Below are 25,157 nucleotides of genomic sequence, written 5' to 3'. Positions count from 1 at the left end.
TTTTTATGTTTGTTAAACCATATTAAAACCACAAATATTATTTTTGACAATTTAAAAAATAAAAAATGAGCAAGCCATGGAAAAAGAATAATAAAATAAATAGTTGTCTTGACAATATTCGTGCCTCAAGTGATAAGAATGAACCCAGCGTGCAGGGTGAATCTGGAGGGCAGGGAGTGCCAGGATTGGATGAACGAGGTGTGTGCCCACTGCGCCCACCTGCTGCCCAGTTCGGAGGAGGCGGAGCTCTGGGACAAGTGGTGGGCGGACGAGCTGCCCGCTCCCTTCAAGAGCCACGTCAATCTGATGTCCGCCTACGACTGCCACAAGCTGCGCAAGGAGGTGGCTCGCCGGGTATTGGCTCACGGCGATCAGGAGTGGTACGAGGAAGTGGGCAATCCCGTCACCTGGACCGTATCCCATCTGATCCTCATGATTCTGGTGATGATCTCCGCGCTGATCACCATGGTATTTGCCCTGAAAATGCTATACGATAGCGTACGACGATGGTCGAAGCGAGTGAAATGTAAGCCTCCAAGAGATCCAAAACCCGAGATTAAGCCACCGCCCCCCACTCCTCCTCCGCCGCCAGCTGATGTGGAGACCCCGCCTCAAAAGGATCCCTGCAAGCCGACCAAGCAGCCCAAATCCTTCATCTCCTTCGGCCGCAGCAATGATCCGCGCACTCGTTTCGGTCCCTACAAGAACCAGAAGCTGCTCAAGACCGCCTCCTCCATGCTGGAGTGCCAAAAAACAGTGGAGGCGGAGTCGCCACCCGCCAAGTCGACGTCCAAGTCAAAGTCAACTCCAACACCACGAGCGGCAACGAGCGAGCAGAGCGACCAACAGCACGTCGAACGGCATTCGACGAAAAACAAATCGGCCACAAAATAACCATCCTGGGAGTCCTGGCCCAAAAAAATCGAAAACAAATTCGAAGGCTGTCGGGGCTCTGTGCTCAATCGCGGATAAGATTTATGAAATGTGTTCCGCCCCGATTTGTTCTCTTTTTCCTGGTTCGCTTCTAGTCGATTTCGGTTTCCTTTTTTACGTAGCCGTGCAGCGGCGAAACACAAAAACAAATAAATATTCAAACGGTGGCACAGTGATTCCAAGCTGGGCTAAAAACTTTATTAAATAAATTTGCTAATTTTGAAAATAATAAGTTACTATATCTGCAAAGCAGGGAGAGTACTATAGTACTACAGCACTCACTACGTAATTTTAAGGAAGCATTTAAAGTGGGATTATACTGACAATATTTATTATTTTAAATATTTATTAGTAAATATATTTAAATAAAATTCTCAAATTTCAAACACTTAGTCCTATTGAGTTTGAATGTATTTAAATCTAAATATTTCATCTTCTTTTAAAATTTGAATAATTTACGACAGATTTCAAGGAGATATCCCAAGGATAACAAATAGAAAATTCTGCTTTTCAATATGATTTTTCAAAAATCAATTTTGTAATTTTTGGTTATTGCTACGGAAGTTATTTTTGATTGGCTCAAGCCCACTGTGACTGAGCTCTTTCGATGGCTGAATCGGGTTCTGGTTCGGGATACAGACCCAAAAACATGCATGCCCGTACATTTGGCCCGAATGACCTCAGAGAAGTGGCTGGCCAAGTGTTGTTCCTGGCAGCGTATCAACGTTTTGCCTATAAATACGGCGGATGTCGTTAATCTCAAATACAAGCAATTTTTAAAAATGCATGGGGTATTGTTTATCGTATGGATATGGATGGGTGGATGTTTCGGAGGTCGTAGTACGGAGTACAGAGTCCCGAGTACCAAAACAGAATGAGTGAGTGTCAGAGTGCATGAGATTGGCAATAAAAAAACAATTGAATTTAATTTCAATTGAATGCACACTCAAATCGAGATTGTAGCAAACAATTTAGACAAAATGCATTTGTATTTACGTTATATCTAAATGATTGCTCAAATTATGGCTGCCAGTTGAGATTTATATGCCTTTTTCCGCCGCTCCGACGGCATTTGTTTTTTATTTAATGAATTTATTTGCGGATGGGAATCGAATCGTATATTCCGAACACTGGTGTGTCACAGCAGGCGTGGCACTTAAATCACGGCCGCAACTGTAGCGAAATTGAAAACTTTTACTATACGCCATGTTTGTTTTCGATTGTTTGTTTGTTTGTTATGTTGGTCGGTACTTTTAATTCATTCGCTGCAGCTGCCGACCTAGAGGGAAAAATAAAGAAGGGATCGCAGGATGGAGGATGGCGGACGCAGGACGGCGACCCTTTGCTGACTTTGATTTATTTGTTGGTCCCGTCGCGCTATCCAAATGGAATTAAAAGTTTAACAGCTTCGGAATGCGCTTTAGTGCTTTAAAAACGCATTGATTGCTATTGACAAATTGATTTTCTTTCCGGCCCGAATGCCAGTTTCAGTTCGATTCGATTCGATTCGAAACGATACGATTCGGGTGCATTAACAAAGGGCCCTGCGACATTATGACAGACTGTCGTCGTAAATCAGCAGCCGCAGACCACAAACGAGTTGAGGCCTCTGTTTCTGGTTGTGTCAACCCTTTTGATTCCACTTTAAACGTTCGAGGGCCTGACATTTAATTTAATTTAACCAAACAATTTAATAGGTGTGTGCTGCTTGAAGTATTTGCCATAATTAAACTTCAATGCGCATGGCAATGCAATGCAATATTTGCCAGTTGCAACTTCTTGACTCAAATTAGAATTCGATTTGCTGCCGCTTGTCTGGCAAATTTATTTATCGAATCAATCACCGGGCCATTCGATTGAGGTTCGTGTACAAATTATTTGCCCACATTGATTTGTCCCTTTGGGTTCGCTTTGAAACATTGCCACATTGTTTGCCCCTCCTTTGAGCTGAAATTGATGAAGCAATGTTTTTGATCCCGAGCTGCATACTTTGCTGCGTCCTCTCCCATTGTGGCTTCTGACCAGAGTCGTCCTGCTCCTCCGCCATGTGGCATTCGACAGAAGGAAGGAAGGAAGGCACACATCCATTTCACAGAGCGTCGACAACCGGCGGTTTTGGGGGTTGGGCAGGCATATTAGAATTTGATAAATGTGCAGCACGAAACCAGGACCAAATGCAGTGGGATATGCGTTGCACTGGGAGAATATCCTGTGGCCAAAGTCTGTGATGAGTGAACATTATTTGACTGCGGTTAGGTGAACAATTTGATTGAGTTCTGGCGAAATTCAAAATAAAGGTAATAATAAAATAAAATAATGGAATCTGGGAAACTGTAAACATTCAGACTGGTCTGCAACAAAATTTAAATCAGTTTTCAGTGCATGGAAGTTTAGTATTTAGATAAGGTGAAACGAATTGATTTATTCTTTCACGCAGCTGAAAAAACTCTGCATACTTAAAACTTGATTTAAATTTAGTACCTTAATCCATTCACATATTTTTAGGATTTTTTCCCGTGTAATGCAGCTTGTTTTCAGGGTTCAGCTTCATTCTTTACACGATTTAACTCGTTGATTTTGTGGCTTACACTCATTAAGCCAGCCTGGCCCCCAATGCTATTGTTGGTATTGTGAGTTTGAAGGGAGCAGCAGAGAATGGATGGAAAAAGCTGTTAGCCGAGCCTGGACAATCCGAGTCCGAGTCCGAGCCCTCTTACTTTGGCCATTTAAGCAAGCTGCACAACGGCTCTTTGTTTGATTGCGACTCGTAGTTGTTGGACTCGCTTGCGGTTGCTCATACGCCCCATAAGCCCGCGCCATCTGAGACCACATATCCCTCATCGCTGAAGATGTGGCCTGCATGTCGACGCTGATTTTTATTCTCGGTCTGGGACTTGATTTATTTCCATGCCCTTGCACCGCCATTGTGCGACCGGGGTCTTACTTTTCAAGAACTCAAACAAAGTATTAAATCGCACAAAAGCGATATGGAAAATATTAATAATATGCCTGGCCAATGGCCAGCGATTCTTTGGCCACAGTCTCGGAATTTACGATGGGGCCATCGCTGATTTATTCCGCCCACGGTCGCGCCCCCTCGATTTGACCTCATTACGCATTCAGGAGTCAGCCGCGGCGGTTTTAAAGAGTGCGTTCGAACATCCCATGTGGCGGGCCTGCAGATTGTTGTACTAATTTTCTTTCCAGTTTATCGCTGGCTGTCATAAATGCTGCATAATTCAGAAGGTCGTACAAGTCATCGACAAAGCTGTGGTAGTATCAATTCAGATCGCATAATATGGCAATCGACATGCGAACAATCGGTAAATATGAATTTTAGATTTGATTGAATTCGAATTACATTTAGCCCCCAGTGAGCGGATGTGAGAGCATTTTGAACGCATAAGCACCCAATTTTACAAGACATATTATCGGATATCAATAGATTTGGATTCTATTAATTTTATGGCTGTATTCGTGTTTGGCTAAAAGGTCAATAGTTTACCAATAGTGGTTTAATTTAATAAACTGGCACAAAGGTTTGTTTTTGCCGAGCTAAAATTAGTTATTTGCATTATTATTATAATAATATCATTATTATTTTTCCAACAAATTAATAATTCTTTGTTATTTAATATGCCCCACAAATATATTTCCATTACTCCGTCATTTAAAATGGACTCTTTAATTTATTCGCTGCTTTGAAGATTGCACTCAAATAGATCAACTAGCTGACAACACAAAGTAAAGGTAGCTTTATGCACTGTTAATTATTTGAATCGTTGATTGAATGAGCTCACTTAAAATAATTGTTAATTAAATGGATTTTATGCAAAGTCATGCGGCTTTTGTAAACTTTAGGTTGTCATTATAAATCCATGATGAACGACAACCCAGCGAGCCGGCCAGAGAGAATAATTAAACAATTTAATGATGGTTAATAACAAGTCTATGTGACAGCCTTAACCTCAATTGTGGAGCTTTGAGGGAGACGACCTTTTTGATTATGTGCAAATCAGTTTTCACAGCAAATTAGGCAGCCACACATTATAACTTTGACAGACAGGACCAGCCGAACCCCCTCAAGGGCGACCGCAGCTTCCCCCGTCAAGTCAAACAGCCCCCTTTCACCGATTCACCGTTTTTCGTAGACAGTGGAAAGTAGAAAGTTCGCCCGGAGGCTCTTAAAAGTACACATGTAGCATATGAGCATCAGAAGTTTTAAAGCAGCTGCCGGCGGAGAAGGAGAACGGGGTAATCCGCCAACCACCTACTCACCCATAAAGCCCCTCACAAAAGTCACACAGAGGCCATCGTATAAAAAAGGAACTTTTCGCGGCCACGGGAGCATGAAAGAGCCAAGAAAATTCAAACAAAAGTGCAACCAACTTTGGGGGCAACTCCCTTTTATTTTTGCCCCGCCCGTAGAAAAAGTTTCATTTTTTTTGACATTACTTTTTCCATTCGCAAGACATTTAAACACTTGCCGTGTAATTTATCTGATGGCAGACAAGTGTGCAATCAATAATAAAAGGATATAAAATATCAAAAGCAATGAAATGACTCTTCGAAAATTAAAGATTCAGGTGAATTGAATTTCCAAACGAGTTTAACGCACACTACGAGGTTTTCTTCAATAACTAACAAAAAACTTTATAAAATATGTCCGTAGCTCAACATTAAATTTTATTTTATTTAAATTTCTAAAAGGGTGTTCAATGTCCAAAAAACTGGAGTCCTTTGACACAATTTTAATGTATGCTTGTTTGCCAACAGTTTATTTTTGAGGGGAAAACAATCAGAAAACAGTTTAGTGCAGCGAGTTAAACATTTGCTCCGTCTAAATCCGTTTATCTTTCAGGAAGGAACTATTTATTGGCTTGCATTTTTCGATTTGGGAATGCCGTTATTCAAATTTTCAATTCTAGACGAGATCATATAAATAAATATTATAGATTAAATATTTATATTGGCTTTTAATATCAAAGGAAAAACATAACTGCATTCCCACTAGGAATGAAAGGTACAAAATTCACCCGGTTTAAGTCCAGTTCTTATCCTGAGCATATTCCTCCGGTCGCGTCCCTTTCAGCGCCTTATGATGTAACCAACATCCTTCGACTGGGAATGGTTTGTTTCCATTTGCCAGTGAGGACTCGGGCGTAATTCGTTTCAATTCCATTCCCAAAATGGCATTACTGAGGGGATTTTCGGGTCGGCAAACTGTTGCATGCTGTTCCCACTACGAAATGCGCATGACTGTTCCCTCATCCGTTCACTGTTAACCGCTTCAAGCTGGAAAAACTGTACCCAGTTTTTAGAAACACCAATTTGAATTTTCAAGATGTAGTGAACGAATAAAACCTCAAATTACAAATAAATTAAAATGCATATATTTAAGTACCTATTTAATTTAAGTATTTATTTAACTAATAAACTAGACAGAAGGTTTCTAAAGCTTTATAGCCAATAAAGTCCCTATAAATTTGATTATTAAGGTATTAGGTATTAAGTAAAATCAATTAATAAATTTAAATAAATTTAAATTGTGGATGGTAGATGTTGATTATACTTAACAATGTTAGGCACACAGAGCCAAGATTATGTTTATAGCTAATTTAATGTACTTTGTGAGTGTACCTTAAAGTGTCTTTCAACAAGGACATCCATAAATATGTGATTTTATTCCACTCCAAATCAGATAATTTTCAACACCCATATCCTTGTCCCTGGTTTAGGTTGAATCAAATTAAATCGTTGTTGAGTAAGTAGGTCAAGTATTTTGATATTTCCTCCAATACATAATTGTTCCTGCCACTTAACTAATTAAATGAAGACAATTTTCTTTGTGCTCTCACCTCGACTCGACTCACCTGTCGTCCACATGGGCACCCAAACACACTCGCTGCCACTTCCCCTTGCACTTGGGAGTGCTATGACCATGAACACTGTGCCACCAATGACAATGAGATGAGATGAGAACGCCCCCAGGTTATGTTCATAAGGCAGACGGACGACGGCGGGATCGTTCTGTTGAAGGCGTCTAATCTCATTCATTTTGAATAAGACCGGCTCCAACGTATTTAGCCCGAGTACTTGTGTCAACACAATTCAGAACGGTTTCAAATTAAAAGGCCGTGTAATATGCTCCACTCTGAGACGGTTTTGTTTTTGGTTTTATTTTTTTTTTCCTTTTGGTAGGTCCTACTTGGTTTGTGCCTAGGCAACTGTCAATAGTCTCGGAGACTGCCATCGGGAGAAATTGCCTCGGGCTGACGTCAGCAACATTTTGAGAAAGTGAAAGTAATTAAAAAAGTTTAGCTGAACGGATTTTCAAAAATATCCAATTGCTTAGCTTACCAAATGCAGGCCTCTCAACTTTAGATGGAGGTTGGGAAAAGCCAGTACCAAGAAATTTTATTTAATTTATATTTACTAGAATAGTGACAAACAAACATTATAATAATTATAATTGAAACCAATATAATATGTAATGATTAAGAGAGAAAAATAAAAAATGTAGATCACTCAATTACTTATATTATTCAGCAAAAGTTTTCGAAAGAAGATTATACCTGGAGTAACATACATTTTCCTTCCAATAAGACATCGAAGGACCAAATGACCATAAGATAACATGGTCATATTTACATATATAATTTCTTCGTCCTGTTTTCTCTTTAAGAGACGTTAAAGGGAGCTCGGATATAAGGGATTGGGGCATATTGACTTTACGCAGACTGGAAATTGGCTACGTGACTTGACAATACGAAGAAATGACGACGGCGAGCTCCACGATGTTGATGATGATGGTGGTTCTGATGGGGACGATGAGAAGGGCCGCATGAAATGCAAATTTGGCAACATTAAGAGTGAGAGTGGAGAGAAAGTTGAGTGGGGAAAGCAGTGCAGGATATCACAGGGACGAAAGAGAAAAAGAAACAAGTTGTTGGCTTAATTTCGTCACAGGCAGCTTGTTTTCATTAACTGGCCATCGAGGGGCTTTTGACTTGGTTCCGCTGCTCGTTAGGCGTATGAGCAATCGATTAAGAATAATGTGCCGATGGATTTACAGTTGCAGCAGAGAGCAATCAACATTAAGTGTTTAGTCAGCTCCGTTGAAAGTGAGGGGTGAGATGTGGTATATAAGGAAGTCAAAGTAGTAAGGGCTGGTTCCCCCTGATTTTCACCCACATTCTGAAGAGGGAAAATTATCGCATACTACGATTTTTCTGAAGTAGAATTGCTTTTCAACCTTCCAGGGATAACCTTCCTTTCAAGTCTTAGCGAAGGTGAAAATTCCTCAAAACTTCTTGGATTTTTGGTTTGTAAAACGTTACTGGGAATCAAATTTTTTAAGAAACAAATATTTTTAAAATATAAAAATTATCAAAAAACTCTAAAATTATGGATAAAATATCTCCTTCCATCAAAAAAGAAATCGGAGAGGAAATTTCGTCAGTCCTTGTTTTTCCTAAAAAAAGCTTCAGATTGATTTTTAATCCTTTTCCCATTTCCCAAGTAAATGGGGAATTAAGCTGTGTGCATATACAGCTGCGAAAAAAATAATAGCACCACTGACACAAAAAAATTTTAACTAGTCACCCTACTCACATTTTTTAACTTTTTTAACTTTTCAAAACGGGTTTTAAATAGTAAGACAAAACATAATTTGAATATGAAAAAAAATGTTAGCTTTATAAAAGGTTTCTGGACTTATTTAAGAAAATCTATGCAAAACTGGAAAAACCTACGAAAAAAATAATAGCACCACTTCTCTAAAAATAAAATAAAAGGTACAAAAATTACAAATGGGTAACTTAATCATTAGTTGGCGGTAGCTAGCAATTAAATCTAAGTTTAAAGTGTAAATATCCTTTGTGATTTTTGGATATAATGACTTAATATCGATTAAACAAGTCAGGACCCTACATATAATGGAATTGGGGCCCAAAAGTCATGATATATTTTCAAATTTATTCGGAAATGATTTAAGACGTTTTATATTAACTGTATAAACTGTCTTTAAAAAAAAAACTCGAAGATTTTTGGTTGTGTTATGGTCAAGCGAGTACACAAGTCAATGTATACTGCTTACTGAGTACTTTCGAACTCTTTCTTTGCTATCCTGACCGTGATCCTGGCCGGATTTTATTGGTCAAAGATTCATTTAAGAAGTATTTTGTATTTAGTTTAAGCTACGAATTACTACCGTATCACTATTTACATCATAGGATGATTCATGAACGATATATCCATCCGTATTGATCTTACTTCAAGAAGGAAAAACAAGCCTATGTTAATACTAGGTCCATGCTTAATAAATGGATGTTTTGGTACCATGTTTTTGGTCAATTTAGGTGTTTAGAAGACACATGACTTATAAAAAGGATTTCTTCTAACCGAATTTAACTTTGCCTTCACACATTCTCATAAGTTTGCGGGCATTCATTTGTAAGTTTTTTTGATGACCCCTATGCCCTTGTAAATATGTTTCGCATTTCGGATAGGATTTTTTTTTAAGTGCTTGTTTTATAATAGTTGTTTATTGAAACATTATCCAACTATTAAAATATTCGCTATTATTTTAGGCACGTGTTTTAGTTTAGTTTTGGCCCTGATAAGATTCTTTGTGCTTTGTGATATAACATTTTGGAAGGAAAAATGGGCCAGGACTCGGTTTTTCTGTGATATCCTTCAAAGTTTATGCCATTCTTAATGAAGATGATCAAAAACCTAACCAATCGAACCGGTTTTCATGACCGTTTTCTATCCAATATGTTTCTTTTTTCAATATTTTTCTTTTCCGACTTGGAAAATTTTTCACGTGTCCTTGTATTGCCAAATGGTAATCGATTTGATGTGTGGATATCAGGAAAAGTTAGTTTTAGTCGAATCTCATAAAATATATCCTTTATACACAAGAATATTAGCGCATCATACCTTTTTATTTAAAGAAAACGGAAGTGGTGCTATTATTTTTTTCGGCCTTTTTTTGACTTTTTTTCTTAAAATCTGAAAAAATTATGTGTAGACAACATTTTCGATATCCGTATCAATTTTTTCAAATAGGTGGAATACTAATCAAGATAATAAAAAACACTTCTTATATAAAAATCCCCGTTTTCCACATATTTGTTTAATATTAAGAACCTGTGACGAAGTGGTGCTATTATTTTTTTCGCAACTGTATAACTGAACTATGAGCTACACTTCTTTATCCTTCGTCGTTATGCATGCCACACGCATTCATATGCACAACAGGAAGTTGATTATTAAGTGCGTTCGCGAGTTGCTTCTCTTAATGCCTTTTGCTGCAGTTTCGCACTCCTGCGGCATCCTTGCTGCTCCTTGTTGTTGCCTATGCCCGCCATTCCTCTCCTCTGCACGTGTGTGCGTCTGTCGGCAAATTTCTTTATTACGCTTTTATTTATCTGTCAGTGCCAGTTTCAACTTCGTTTACCGCTTCAATTTATCGGCTCCCTATGAGCATGATTTATTGGTCCATAATGGGTGTGAGTTTTTCTGTCTTTTAGTTCCGACCTCAAAAGCCAAGAGATTTTGCTTCAGGCAATATTTAATTTATGAACACTATAACTGGAACTATATGTATTTATTTTTATACCCTTGTAGAGGGTATTATAATTTCACTCAGATGTTTGCAACGCAGTGAAGGAGACGTTTCCGACCACATAAAGTACATATGGGCACTTCCAAAAAAAAGTCCACCAAGCCAAAAAGCTTGAAACTTGAATAAAACATATTTCCACATGATTTTGCCCCGATATTAGTTTCTAATTAGTTGGATACTGAGCTTCACTACAAATTTGGAGTATAGTTTGATTATTTTTATGACAAACCCGACCAATATACGCAAAATTCAGTTTTTGGCTATTTTTTTGTTATTTTTTGGACTTGTCTTCTGTTGTTAATTTATCCTATAGGAATGCTAATATGTGACATTTTTCTATACTGAATGCTTCATTCACATGCTTAACTATTAAGTTAAAAGCAAAACATCCAGCAATTGAGAGATAGAGGTAAAGAAATCCGCTTTACAAAACAGTCGGAAAAAATGTCCCGAGCGACATGTCCCGAGCGAATGTGGTTGAAACTGCATAAAAAAAAAACGGCAAAGAATTTTTGAGTAAAACCAAAAGCATTTCACAGCGACATGTTTGAACAACATTCTAAAAAAATCGCATTAAAATATTCCATCAGAATTCGCTAATTTCTGGTGTTGTATGAACTTCCCCGAAATCCACTTCTATTTTTGTCCCGAGCGAATACGGCAGTTTTTTACCGATATCTTAAAAACTAAAAGTGGTACAAAATCAAGATTTTTACCAAAAATAGAGCTTGGGAAGAGTGAAAAGAAAAGCCCATAATTAAAATTAAAATCCATTGTTTTACAATTTTTTTTCAACTTTAAAGGTGTGCAAATGTCCCGAGCGACATTTTGGAAGTGCCCATATATTATTGATCAGCACCAATAGCCGAGTCTATCTAGCCATGTCCGTCTGTCCGTCTGTCCGTCTGTCCGTTTCTATGCGAACTAGTCTCTCAGTTTTAAAGCTATCGCGATGAAACTTTCCCGAAAGTCTTCTTTCTATTGCAGGTAGTACATATGTCGGAGCGAGCCGGATCGGACCACTATATCTTAAGGCTTCCATAGGAAGGTTCAAACAAATATAAGAAAATTAATTGTAACTTTGTAGGAAGTAGGCGTTTTGATTCTTGACTACTTAAAAACAAAATATAAATAAATAGAAACGCTGAATCTGGAATCCCTGGAACTGCACCGAGTGAGCAATTTGTTATCTGCAAGGGTATATAAGCTTCGGCTGGCCGAAGGTAGCTTCCTTTCTTGTTTTTTTTTGATTTTATAATAGTAAAAAAAATGTAATCGTGAAAGAAACTAGTTATGCATTTAGTGATTATAGAAGGATCAATTATATTTAAAACTCTAAGAAACTAGTCCAGTAATAAAAATTTATAAAATAATTTAAAAAACAAACATTTGTTGAAATTTTTTTGTTGTTACTAAGATAAAACTGGTTAACCTATTACATAATTAAAATATGGTTCAGATTTATAAAATCAATAGTAAAGTTAGTTAAAATAAAAACTCTTTCTAGCGGTCAGAGCATTGATAAATAAAACTTATTATTCATGGCCAACAATTATAATAACCGTAACAAAAATCGGCATGAAAAATGGCTAGGAATAACTTAAATAGCTAGAAAACTGCGCCGGAAATCGATGTCGCAGGAGTTGCGGTACCGCCCAATCTTCCGGTTGCTCATTTGCCGGAATCGCCGCATGGCCTCATGGATCTCCGGGACACTGATGGGCTTGACCACCTCCATGCCGCGACCCTGGGTGACCTCGGGACAGACGTGCATCATGGCAGGGCTGCCGCCGGCGGAGGTCACTCGGCTATAGGGCTCTGTCACGCGGTTGCCCGAGTTGAGGCGCGTCAAGATCGAATAGTCCACGATGGCGGCAATGGTCTCGTGCGCCAAGTAGGCCAGAATATTCATCGTGGGCGTGGGGATGCGCAGGTCGGCGGGCAGATCCAGGAAGCGCCGGAACTTGTTCTTGATCTTCTCGCCGTGGCGGCAGTAGAAGGACGTTTTGCGCGCCTCGTTGAACTCCAGGTACTGCTGGCCCGTGAGGATCTGCGAGATGCGATCGGCGCGGAACAGCCGACGCATGCGATCCTCGTCGTGCAGCTCGTGCACATCGATGGCCAGCTCCTCGTCCTCCTCCTGCTGCTCCAAGTCGTCCATAAAGTCCTGCGGCCTGCCCGTGCGGATGCTGAGAAACCGCTTCAGAATGCGCATATCCTTGAGATGCTTTCGCATGCGCGCTATCTTCACCGGATGGTTGCGCATCAGGAACTCGAAGTCCGCCTGCGAGGGGCACGGGTTCTGCTTGCGTCGCATGGCCACCAGGGAGGCCTCGTTGAAGATGCCCCGCAGCTGCTGCTGCAGGATCTGCTCCACCAGCTTGACGCTGCCCGTCTTCGGCTGATCGCTGTCCCCAAAGCTCCGCATGATGTCCGCAATCTCGGTGAGAAGTGAGACGGGCGCATCGTCCGGAATCTGTGCGTTGGCCACATTGCTACCACAGGCGCCGCCGGCTGCACTTTGTCCAGCCAGGTTCACCTGCTGCTGGGGCGATGGATTTGGCGGAATGCTGGCGCTCTGCAGCAGGATCACCTGGCGCTGCTGCACATGAAGTGGCTTGATGTCCTCCGCGGTTTGCAGCTGCGGCGTGGTGGGCGCCGAGGGCGGGGCAGGCCCCATCATGATCGGCGACGAAGCCAGGTCGTTGGACCCTCCAACACAGACAGAATTCTGGCGCATCACACGCTTGGCGTTGTAGTTCATTTTTCAAAATTTTATTTTTATTTACAAACAAAGTCACTTCTTCAAAGCCGACAGCTGATGGCGAGAGAATACAGAAGTCACAGAGTGTCAGAGATGACATATCGATGGTTTAAACGATAGTTGTTCCATTTTGCGAAGGTGACAAATTAAATAAAAATTAAAATAGGTAATTAACCAAATAAAATTTAAAAATAATAAGAAAATTCCAACAAAATTACCTTACCAACGAAAAAAATGTACATTTTAAAGCATCAAAATCAGATTTTAGGGAACCCGAAATTTATTTGTGTTGGAAAACAAGGTAGTTTTTTGTTGTTTTTGACAGCAACTCTGCGAAAAACCTCTAGTGTTTTTTGGGACTCACCTGATTGAAACCAAAACTGAGTAGTCGAGCTAAATTAAAAACTTCGGACTTGACAGAATACGTTTTCATTACATTTTCTGGTCACTGCGCGTGCAAACATATTTATAGTTCTCTCCTTGATTCAGTGCATTACAAATTGCTAAAAGAATAGTTTGAAATTTTCTTCGAAGGTGCAACTAACACATTCACTTACCACATTCCCTTTCTGCAACGGTGCGCGAAGCATTTACACTGCTCTCCAGATATTTTCCGGCGCGGATGTCGTAGAACAGGAGCGTGCCCGTGCCGACGGTCAGAATGTTTCCCTCGATGGATGTGGCCCGAATTCCGCACCCACAAACCGGAAGGTATCCTTTTTGATGGTTTGAAGCTTCCGCGCCTCCAGCAGGATGGGAACTTCGACGGCATACAGACCATCGCTGTGGTAGACAATGCTCACATCGCTCTGGTAGCTTGGCAGCTTGCAGGAGACCGTGTGCTTAAGGTATCCGAGTTTAAGATGTGATTGTATCCGTTTGGGAAGAGCGTGGCGATCTCTTTGAACTCCTGTTATCTTTAATTAAATTAATTAAAGATAATATTTTGTAACTATCGACTTGTGCCACCTTCCCACTATCGCGCGTGGCGAAACTATCGGTTCAGCTGGGCTCGCCGCGGAACCAGTCGCTCCGCTCTAGTCTACGCACCACCATTTTGATGATAGCCAAAAGAGTGAAAGACAACAAATCGGATTAAACAATCGCCTCGAGATGTTCAACGGGATGGTGAGAACCATCCGCGACAGCGTCGTGGGCACCTACCCGTCCTGCCACGTGTCCTCGCGGCTGGAGGAGCGGCGGGCCAAGCAGAGGGCGATGCGCCAGGAGCGCAGGAGGAAACCGGACAAGCCGGACGACTTTGTCACCTACGAGGACTCGGGCAGCGACGAGGAGACGCCCCAGCAGCAGGAGGAGGTGCTGAACACCTCATACAACCTCTGCGACTACCTGCGCAGCCGGGAGAGCGGCCTCCGGGATGTGGGTAAACCGTCAGCAGTTCCACCACTTGACCCTACTAACATGAACTTTGTCCCATCTTTTCCTGCAGCGTCGCAGCGTCAATGTGGAGTACACCAGCCGCTATGTGCTCACCCACGACATGCTGCGCGAAACGCAGATCAGCCTGGGCTACATCAACAAGGTCTTCTGCTCCAAGTGGCTCAGCAGCCGACAAGTTGTCTTCGGCACAAAGTGCAACAAGCTGCTGGTCTACGACGTGAACATGCGGCGGGTGGACGCCATACCCACGCTGTCCAACAGCCGGGCCAATCATCCCGAGGTTCAGGGTGGTCTGCACGCCATCGAGCTGTCGCCGAGCCGCTCCTTCTTGGCCACCGGAGCACGCAACTCCTCGGACATCGCTGTGTATCGACTGCCTACGCTGGACCCCGTTTGCGTTGGCGAGGGCGGGCACCGCGACCTGATCATGGGAATGTGCTGGCTGGATGACCAGTTCCTGGTCTCCGGCTCCAAGGATTCGCGCATGGCCCTGTGGCGCATCAACGAGGATCACATGGAGTTCCCGGACGGCGGCGAGGAGGCGTGTCCCACCTTTGCCACTATCCATCCGCTCAGCGTCAAGGAAGTGCGAACTGCCCAGAGGGTGAGTTTGGTAACAAATTGCTATATAATGCTATATATATAACATAATCCCTTGCAGATCCGTTCGCTTTGCTTCAACAAGGAGTTCAAGGAGATCGCTGCCCTCTCCCTGAACGGCTACATTCACATCTTCAACGCGGAGACCTTCAAGCAGACGCTCTCCCGCAAGCTGCCAAACTGCCAGGACAATGTGAGCATTGCCTACCACAGCGACGGTCTGTACGCCGTCGGCTGCCGTTCCTACACCATCCTCCTGGACGCGCGGACGCTTCAGACCATCAAGAAGATCACCTCCCGGTACAGTGGGTGCGGAATTCGGGCCACATCCTTCGAGGGAAACCTCCTGACCGTCGGCACGGGTCTGGGCATGCTCCTGTTCTACGACATCCGCGCCGGAAAGTATCTGGAGAGCAGTGTGAATGCCTCGCGCACCGTTGCACTCAAGTGCAGCAAGGGAATTGTGGTAAGTGAAGTTGTCAGGCTATTAGTTTGGTCAACACAGAAAGGATTCACTTTAGATCCCTGCGTGAATCATTCCATTTTTGTTTTATCATAGTATGCCATGAAATTTCTGATTTGTTTAATTTAATTGAATTTTAGGATTTAGTTTAATTTAATTTAGTTTAATAATTCAATTCTATGTGAAATTAATTGAGTGTTTTTCTAATTCATTTTGAATTGAAATTCGAAATTCATGCCATTCATTCATTTAATTCTATTAAACTCAAAATTGGAATTAATTCATTCAAAAAATTCAAAATAATTAAATCCATTCATGCATTGCTCTAATTCACGTCTATATTTTGTCTTTATTGCAGTACCCAGAGGACGAGATGGACGGCTTCCAGCAGGTGAAGTACGTGCCCGCCATCTACACCCACTGCTACGACAGCACCAGGATGCGGCTCTTCGCAGCGGGCGGACCTCTGCCGGCCACCTTGGTGGGCAACTATGCGGGCGTTTGGCAATAGACTAGCAATGGATGCGATCCGGGCTCACATTACTGATTAGTCCTTAAGTAGTTATTCGACTTGTGATCTATAATCTTCTGGCGCATTTCGATTCAAAAGCGTTCACCTGCATACGTATTCCGCCAAGTCCGAAGTTTTTAATTTAGTTCGATTACTCAGTTTGGGTTTTAATAATCTTTATGTTAGGTTTATGTTAATGATATTTTATATTGTGTGAACAATATACACCGTTCATAAGTGTAAATGTATGCATAACTACTGATCCTATTTATATATAGTACATACAATACAAATAATGGAATACTAATTTATAGACAATGCAGCTGATTTATAGTCTGATCTATATGGTAATAGAATTTCAAATTAAAGAAAACATTGACAAACTGATTTTCTTTTATATTCTCTCGAGAGTGCTGTATAGGGCGCTCAACACACAACGGATATGAACATATATAAGGGTGTACAAAGTACGGTGTGCCAAACAGCAACGGGCAATTTTAAAATACATTAATATAAAAGGAAATTGTACAAGATTTACAGAATGTTTGCTAAGCAACTGGCGACTAACCACATCCATCAATACCAATAGTTATGAATGTATATTTTAGTTGTTGTTATTGGGGCTGCCTCCTCCACTCCACGCGGTAAGGAATCCCGTCCAGCTGCGACTGCTGCCATCTGGAGACACTGAAGGAAAAAGAGAAGAGGGAATATAATAGAGATATCCTCAAAATGGTTGTGATAAGCTAGTAAGTACCCTTCTGTCCTTTGGCCACACAATTGAGCATCTCCATCTCGTTGCGACTTAAACGGAGAATGGTATTCAGCACCGGAACCAAACGCTGGCGCTCGTCCACATTGTTAAGTGTAAGGAACTGCAAGTTGATGAACCAATTTATTTATCAAGAAATTATCAGATATTCTTTTGCATTTTCCCACCTTTAAGAAGACGTTCTTTAAATACTCGGAGTTGTGCATGTGCTGTTCGCGCTCCTCTGAGCGTTCTTGGCGTCGCAATTCCTCCTTGAGCATATCGTTCATCTGCGTCAGTTTGGCCAGATCCTGCTCGTTCTCAGCCAGCAGGGAAGTCAAGTGCTTGATGCGACTTTCCTGTTTACCCAGCTGCTCCTTTGTGGCCTGCAGTTGGGCACTCTGGACGGCGGTCATTTCCGCTTCCTCATCCTCCTGCTGAGAGACGCTGCGGCCGAAATTCGTGATGGTGGTTACGGTGTCGCTGGTTATTTGGTTCATGGAAGTGTTGAGCAGCTCGTCGAGCGGCATAAAGTCGTGGGAGCGTCTCGAGGCAGTGGATATCTTTCGCTGGGCGGCCAGTTGCGCCAGGGAGGCATCGTGGCCAGCATGGTTTTCCGAACTTGATTCGTGGTCCATGAGCAGGTAATCGATCTTTGCCTGTTCCGGACTCGGCTCTCCACTGGCGGCCGAAGCGGTGCTATGTTGGGATACGTTAATCTGCTTCTGCTCCGCCTCCTCCAACTGTTGTTGCACCTGTTTCAGTTGCAACTGATGGCCGGCGTCTAGTTGATCAACCTGCTGGCGATGCTGCTGCATTAGGTCGTGTTGGAATTGCAACTGGCGTTGGTTTTCCAGCGAAAGCAGGTCGTTTTGCTGGCGCAATTCGTCCACCAGTGCGAGAAGCTCTTTGCTGCGTTTCTGCAGATCAGCGTTGTCCTGTCGCAATGCTTCTACTTGGCTATCCATTTGGGCCAGGCGAGCAGCTCTTCCATCGTTGCTGGCGCGAAGGTTGCGTTCACTCTCGCGAAGCACGAGCAATTCTTCCTCCAGTTCCTGTTCTCGGTTGGAGCCCTTGCTTTGGTTTTTGCGCAGCACCGACTGTGCTTTCATCTTGTACTCGGTGTACTCTACTCGCAGATCCTCCTGCGCCCGTTCCGCATTTCGGAGCGCCGTCTCCAATCGCTTTTGCTCCGCCAAGTGCACCTCCAGCTCCTCTGTTCGCGTGGTCAGCTGTTGGGTGGCTGTGCTTAGCCTGGTTTCGTACTGCTGGGCGCTCTCCGCCAGCTGAAGACGTAGTTGCTCCGCCTCCAGCTTGACCCGCTCAACCGCCTGCTCCAAATCCTTGTTCTGCGTGAGCGCCTGCTGTTTGCCGTGAACAGCATCCTTGACCTGGACCTGCATGCGATCGATTTGCTCTTTGAGCTCCAGAGAATGAGTCGCCTCTCCGTTTTTGGCCTGCTCCAGAATGGCGATCTCCTTGCGCAGCTGGACGATGGTGTTCTCCTTGCTGGCCAGCGATTCTCGGACGGCCTCCAGTTCGCTGCTCTTGGCCGCCAGTTTGGCACTGACTTCGGTGAGAGACTTTTCGGCCGCTTCGATCTCCAGATTGAGGACACTAGATGGTTTTACCTTCTCCTTGGACCTGAGCTTCTGGTTCTCAGCTCGGGCGGCATTTAGATCCTGCTGCAGTTGCACCTGGGCCATTTTCACAGCCTCCAACTCCTGCTTCAAGGCTCCGCTCTGTTCCATCTCCTTCAGTTGCTGCGTCTGCTCCTGCAGCTTCTTCTTGAGCTTGGCAGCAATGGCTCGCAGTTTGTGGTACTTCTCCTCGTAGCCCTCGTCCAATTCGCGCAGCCGGTTCAATTCGTCGGCTCGTGAAATCGTGGATGTGGACATGACATCACTCTGGGCATCGGCATTGGCCTGTTCCAATTCCTCAACACGATTCTGAAGTTGTTTAATCTTCTGTAACTTTTCCTGCGCCGCCTGCTGACTGCTGGAGAGTTGGGCCTCCAAATCGCGCTGCCGCTTGACCTCCGCTTCGTGCTGCTCCTGCAGGCGGGAAATGGCATCGCCGCGTCCCTTCAGCGCCTCGTTCAGTTCGCGCATTTCTGTGAGCAGCTCACCATGCTCCTGCTCCTTGAGGTGGAATCGGGAGAGTAAATCCTCGTTGTGTTGGCGCAGTTCTATGCAAATGGCCTCCAGATCCTGCAGTTGCCTCTGTTGGTTATTGCGCTCCTCTGCGATGACTTGGACGAGGTTTTGCATTTGATTTAGTTTGGCCCGGAAAAGGCTCTCATTCAGGTTGCTGGAAGGGATCTCAATCCTCTGCTGCTCCCTCTCCAGTTTCTGTTCCTTTTTGACAATGGCTGCCAGCTGTTCGATGGCATTTAACTTCTTCAGCAGACGCTCCACATCCAAATGGCTCCTCTGCTGCTTCACCGTTCTGGCCAGACGGTCCAATTCCTGAATCCTCTCCAGCAATCGTTCCCGAACGATTCCAGTGTCTGCCTTTTCGCTGCTCTGCTTTAGTTTTTCGTTCTCAGCCTGCAGGGACATCATCTTGGCGCACAGCAGCTGCGAGGCCTTGATGATCTCCACCTGCCACTTGGACACGGAGGCGGCATACTCGTGCTGCGTCTCCAGCAGCACGCACTTGCACTCCTTGAGGTTCTTCAGCTTGCGGTGGACGTCGATGAAGCGATCCTTCAGCGAGTTAAACTTCTTGCGCTGCTCCGAGTTGATTTCCTTGATGCCCTGGTACTTCTGCTGCATCAGCGTCGATTCCTCGGCCACGGCGACCAGTTGCTGGCGAAGATTGGCGTTTTCCGCCTCCGCCTCCTTGATCTTGGCAATGTCGACCTCTAGAAGTTCCAGATTCTTGCGCTGCTCGTTGCCCAAAGCGTTGACCTGTTGCATGGCCTTCTCCATGCGATCCACATCGGCCAGCAGGACATCGTTCTCGTCACTCAGCCGCCCAAGCTGGCGCTTCAGGCTCTCGTTCTCGATCTCGAATTGCGCCAGGCGGTCGGCATCCTCCTTGGTCCTGCGCTTCAGCGCGTTCACCTGTTCGGTAAGTATGAGGTTCTTGTCGGTGAAGTCCTGGACCATCTCCTGCATGGCCGGCAGGCTGCTCTGCTTCTCCGCCGCCCTTTTTAGGGCCTCCTTGAGGCGGTGATTCTCCTCGGTGAGTTCTGTAAGTGTAAGTCAAGGAAATGGCTTCTGTTTTTTGGAAGATTCCCAAACTCACCATCCTTCGCCTGCTTTGCCTTCTTGGCAATGTTCAGCAGGCCTTTATATTTGCCGATGATTTCATCTTTGCTTAAAGACTCGATTGGATTCGTGTTCTTCTGCAAATGCAAATAGCAAGATGAGACGTCATCATCCACTTTGGTGACACCTTTCCACTTACCTGGGTTTCCCTCGGTGATGCGGCGTCCATGTTACTTGCTAACTTCGTGTCCTTGCATTTAATAGCGGTGCAATCATTTAAGAATTAGTCCTTGCAGATTGGGGCTTCTCCTTTCGGGCAGCTAACTAGATTATTGGGAAATGTTTTTGGACCCTAATTCAGACCGAGTGAAGAAAACACTGGAGTGCCACACTAACAGCTGATAGGGTTGTCATGGCTGTCAAACTAGTGATGGGCATCTTGGCGAGGGAAGGTGGCGCAAATTAAATGGTGTTAATAATTAAAAAACATATTTTATTAAGTTAAAAAATTAGAATTAAATTGGAAAACCATCTATTAAAAACACAAATATTTTTAAATACCGGGAATAACTTTTAAAAATATTTATTCATTGCCTACCTATCGCTGTTGCCATTTTAAAGGGGAACGTGTTCACATAGATAATTGCAGCTAAACGTTGAAGCTGAAGGGAGAGGACGTATAAACCTAAATACAATTTGAACAATCCTAATGCTTTTCAAATTGCGTCTTCTCTAGCACATTTATAAAGTTTATAGTCGCTGAAGTGAAATTCGGTCGCTATAGCGAAAGCCCCATGTGTGTCAACAGGCTATAAACTGGCTATAAAAAAGCTCAACCTCTCATCGCTAAAAAACTATCGATGCTTTGGACCGCAGCTTGCTATCGATACTATCGGGAGTGCCATCACTATTATTGAAACCCTTCTTCCAGGCGTGCAAAAAAAAACATTTAGGCCCAAAAAGCGAGAATTCTGGCGATTTGCAGCGCTATTCCGGCAGCATGCGTGGACACTGAGGCGAGCCACGCCCAGCGAGAGTGACAATGACGGAGAACACAGAGAAAGCGGCGAGCGTGGAGCCGCCACAACTGGCGGAGTCTCAGGCAAATCCTCCTGACCAGGAGCCACTCGCCCTGGCCGAGGTTCCGCCAATCAAGGTGAAGAGCGAGCGGCCGGACGCCGAGGTGGAGGCCAAACTCCGCGCTCTGAACGCCAAGATCAAGGCTGAATCACTGGCCCCCCAGCGGCGGAGCAACAGCAAGGAACAGGATGAGGAAACGGAGGACAGCGACAGCTCCTCCTCGACGGAGGACAAGAAGGCCATTGTGCCGGTGAAGTCCTCCAACGAGATCCTCGCCGAGCTGTTCGGCGTGTTCAACGCTGCTCCACCGGAGGAACTGCTGGACGACAAGAATCTGCTCAAGAAAAAGAAGAAGGTCAAGAAGGAGAAGAAGGAAAAGAAGGCCAAGAAGAAGAAGCCGTCCAAGTCGGATGGCGAATTAAGCGACTCGGAGGCGGAGGGAAACAAGCACAAGCATAAGCACAAGAAGCACAAGCACAAGCACAAAGAGGGCAAGGTCAAAGATAAGGATAAAGATCGTGTCCGGGATAGGGACAAATCCAAGGAGAAGATTGCCACTACGGCACCAGTTCCCGCACCCGCTGAGAAAGAGAAGGAGAAAGAAAAGTCTGAGAGCAGAAAGCGAAGCGCTGCGGAGTCTGTTAGCCAGACGGCCTCCCATCCCGTCAAGCGGGAGCGGCATGAAAGGGACAAGGAACGGGATCGGGAACGCGAGAGGGAGCGGGAAAAGGACCGCGAAAGGGAGCGGGAAAAGGAGCGTGAAAAGGAGCGTGGCCGTTCGCACAACAGTTTCTACAACGGACACCGGGAATCGGAACGCTCGAGAGGATCTGAGGCGGGCAGAACCAAATCCCGACACTCACGCGACCTTTCGGATGTCTCGCTCTCCGACGAGGAGTCCTACCTTCGGGAGAAGGCTTCCAATGGCCGCCGACGGCCGCACAACAGCTTTTACGACGGCAAGGAGGAGCCCAGGAACCCCAGGAAAAATCGCAGATCCAGATCTCGCTCCCGCGAGCTCGGCATCGACAAGAAGCGCCTGCTCGAGATTGCGCGCAAGAACGCCATCGCCATGTTCAAGCGAGGCACTCTGCCCGGCGTGGCCAACATGACGCCGGAGATCAAGGACAAGGTGCTGGTCAAGATGCGCTACGGCGGACGAACTGTCCAGGATCTGACCGACTTCTGCAAGAAGATCTCCAACGGCGACGGGCTGTCCGATCTGAGTTCCGACGAGGATTCCGATGTGGACAAGAATGGCAATGCCAAAGCCTTTCATCATCCCTTTCAGCTGAAGGAGCGCGAGCCGATTGTCATGCACATACGAAACTCGACGGCTCTGGTGCCCCTACCATCCCGACAGGACGACCAAACGAAGGCGATAACCATGCAGTTTCCGGTGTCTTCGGGCCAGACGCATCGCAATAATGAGGTGTGGGTGCCGGTGGAGCGCAAGGATTCGTTGGTGCCGCTGCCCTCGCTACCGCCGGCCAAGCAAGCTACCAATATGTTCAAGGAAACGCCGAAGAACGTCTTCGCCAAGTCGATACCTTCGCAGGAGCAGCAGGAGCCCGCCTTTAAGCCGGTGGGCGGAGCACCTCTCATCCCAGTTGCAACTCCCACTCCCGCTATTCCTCAACCCGTCCCGCCGCCCAAAGAGCCTCCAATGGCTGCTACTCCATTTGTACCCGAGGTGCCCATCCCGTCGGCGGCACCAGCGACACCTGCGCCAAGTGCTTCCATCTTTCCGGAGGTGACGCCGCCCTCCATGGATGTCTCCAGCATAATCACCCAGCGCCTAAGTGCCATTCGCCGGCTGCAGGTGAGTTCTAAACAGGGTTTGGAAATCGACACACATGTTAAAAACATGAAAAACTTTATTTTACAGTGTGAGTAAAATTTTTTACATGTGTGTCAAATACAAAAGTGTTAAAATGTAAAAAAAAAAAATTTTAACACACTGTGTTTTTAACACAAATGAAAATTACATTTCACAGACATTACGAGTCGAAGGGAAAATGAAAAACCTATATGGGCCATGATCTCTTATATGTTAGTTTTAACTATTTCAAAGCATATATGAATTCTTAGAAAACCGTGCATTTTTCAGTTCAACATACAATTCTGACAAAAGCTCATTGTGTTAAAAACACGCTGCGTAAAAAACACGTCGTGTTAATAACACATCGTGTAAATAACACAAATGACACGTGTATGTTATTTATGCTTCTAACATATGTGGGATACAATTTTTTACACACAAGTCAATAATTTTTTTTGGCCTTAACACTTTGACATTTAACATGTTAATAACAAAAGTTTTTTACAGTGTGTGCTATTTTCCGAACCATGGTTCTAAATCATTCTTGTTTCCATTCCTTTTCTAATTCTTCTGTTTCTCCCCCAACTAGGACAATCCGGCCGACTCTGAGGCTCTGAAGATGATGTACAATGCGCAGCGGAACATGTCATCCTGGGCCAACTCAAAGCACCTGCCCGGCCAGTTCACGGGTAGCACGGGAGCCCAAGTGATGAAGGCCCACGAGCTGAACAGCGGTCCGCAGCTGTGGGTGCGCAAGGACCAGATGACTTCCACCAAACCGGTGACTGGCGGCATGGGAATGGCGCTGCTGCAGAAGATGGGCTGGAAGCCGGGCGAGGGACTGGGCAGATGTAAAACAGGATCCCTGCAGCCTCTTCTGCTGGACGTAAAGCTGGACAAGCGAGGCCTGGTGTCGCGCGAGGACCTCAAGCAGCCGCCAACGCGTCCGTCGGGCGCCCAGCGAAGGAACAAGAACGCAGCCGGCCCAGCCGGAGGTGGTGGTCCTGGGGGAGCGGCAACGGGAGGAGCGGGAGCGCCACTGGTCACCCAGGACAAGCATCCCGTGTGTGTGCTCAACGAACTGACCTCAAAGAACAAGTGGACGCCGCCGCAGTACAAGCTGCGCCAGGATATCGGACCCGCTCACAACCGATCGTTCCTTTTCTCGGTTGAGATCAACGGGCAGACTTATACGCCGGAAAGGGGATGCAACAACAAGAAGGAGGCCAAGCTGAACGCGGCCGCGATTTGTTTGAGAGCTTTAGGCATCCTTCCGCCCAGTTAGTGATGCAACTAGGCCTAGGCTAATTTCTAGTTAGTACGTAGCATAGAATCCCGAAACTGTACATAACGATAGCAATAAGTCTAATAGTATAAAAAGTTGTACGTCTGCATTGGAGGAAATGTATAAATATCACATCTTTGCAGAAAAAAACAGTTTTGACAACATTTTTAAAACATTAAAAAGTTTAATTTTTACCACTTAATATTATTTCAAGTTATCAGCAACACTACTAACAAAAAATCCTAAATAAATTGATTAGACTTTAATTAATTTTGTTCCTACATTTTAGATACATATTCTTTGAAGATCAAATTTCTAAACTTCAGGATTAATATTTTTATACCCTTGTAGAGGGTATTATAATTTCAGTCAGATGTTTGCAACGCAGTGAAGGAGACGTTTCCGACCACATAAAGTATATATATTCTTGATCAGCACCAATAGCCGAGTCTATCTAGCCATGTCCGTCTGTCCGTCTGTCCGTCTGTCCGTCTGTCCGTTTCTATGCGAACTAGTCTCTCAGTTTTAAAGCTATCGCGATGAAACTTTCCCGAAGGTCTTCTTTCTATTGCAGGTAGTACATATGTCGGAGCCAGCCGGATCGGACCACTATATCTTAAGGCTCCCAAACAAATATAAGAAAATTCATTGTAACTTTGTAGGAAGTAGGCGTTTTGATTCTTGACTACTTAAAAACAAAA

At 44.4% G+C, this 25,157-nt stretch overlaps 5 protein-coding genes across 5 annotated transcripts; 3 read left to right on the top strand and 2 right to left on the bottom strand.

Moving 5' to 3' along the window:
* Positions 1-68: 68 nt before the first annotated feature.
* LOC108054634 (uncharacterized) lies at positions 69-1,121 on the top strand. The gene has a single exon (XM_017137672.3). It carries the CDS (start codon positions 139-141, stop codon positions 892-894), a length of 756 nt encoding a protein of 251 aa, XP_016993161.3. The 5' UTR covers positions 69-138; the 3' UTR covers positions 895-1,121.
* A 10,940-nt stretch (positions 1,122-12,061) lies between these two features.
* Spt3 (Transcription initiation protein Spt3) lies at positions 12,062-13,799 on the bottom strand. The gene is made up of 2 exons (XM_070216053.1): positions 13,693-13,799; positions 12,062-13,382 (listed from the first exon to the last, which is right to left on the bottom strand). The coding sequence occupies exon 2, from the start codon at positions 13,326-13,328 to the stop codon at positions 12,165-12,167; it is 1,164 nt and encodes a 387-aa protein (XP_070072154.1). The 5' UTR covers positions 13,329-13,382; positions 13,693-13,799; the 3' UTR covers positions 12,062-12,164.
* Positions 13,800-14,060: 261 nt separating this feature from the next.
* On the top strand, positions 14,061-16,690 carry DCAF12 (DDB1 and CUL4 associated factor 12-like protein). The gene is made up of 4 exons (XM_017152037.3): positions 14,061-14,708; positions 14,779-15,333; positions 15,391-15,795; positions 16,151-16,690. The coding sequence occupies exons 1-4, from the start codon at positions 14,442-14,444 to the stop codon at positions 16,301-16,303; spliced, it is 1,380 nt and encodes a 459-aa protein (XP_017007526.1). The 5' UTR covers positions 14,061-14,441; the 3' UTR covers positions 16,304-16,690.
* GCC185 (GRIP and coiled-coil domain containing 185 kDa) lies at positions 16,679-20,668 on the bottom strand. Its single transcript, XM_017152036.3, has 5 exons — positions 20,469-20,668; positions 20,307-20,406; positions 17,243-20,250; positions 17,061-17,178; positions 16,679-16,990 (listed from the first exon to the last, which is right to left on the bottom strand). Exons 1-5 carry the CDS (start codon positions 20,496-20,498, stop codon positions 16,908-16,910), a joined length of 3,339 nt encoding a protein of 1,112 aa, XP_017007525.3. The 5' UTR covers positions 20,499-20,668; the 3' UTR covers positions 16,679-16,907.
* Positions 20,669-21,033: 365 nt separating this feature from the next.
* On the top strand, positions 21,034-24,790 carry Son (Son RNA binding protein). The gene is made up of 2 exons (XM_017152129.3): positions 21,034-23,171; positions 23,761-24,790. The coding sequence occupies exons 1-2, from the start codon at positions 21,312-21,314 to the stop codon at positions 24,454-24,456; spliced, it is 2,556 nt and encodes an 851-aa protein (XP_017007618.3). The 5' UTR covers positions 21,034-21,311; the 3' UTR covers positions 24,457-24,790.
* The last annotated feature ends 367 nt before the right edge of the window (positions 24,791-25,157 follow it).

This window comes from Drosophila takahashii, chromosome 3R (assembly GCF_030179915.1).
Source record: "Drosophila takahashii strain IR98-3 E-12201 chromosome 3R, DtakHiC1v2, whole genome shotgun sequence".
Classification (NCBI taxonomy): domain Eukaryota; kingdom Metazoa; phylum Arthropoda; class Insecta; order Diptera; family Drosophilidae; genus Drosophila; species Drosophila takahashii.
Note: the sequence above shows the minus strand (reverse complement) of the source record. Positions and strands in the feature narration are given on the sequence as shown.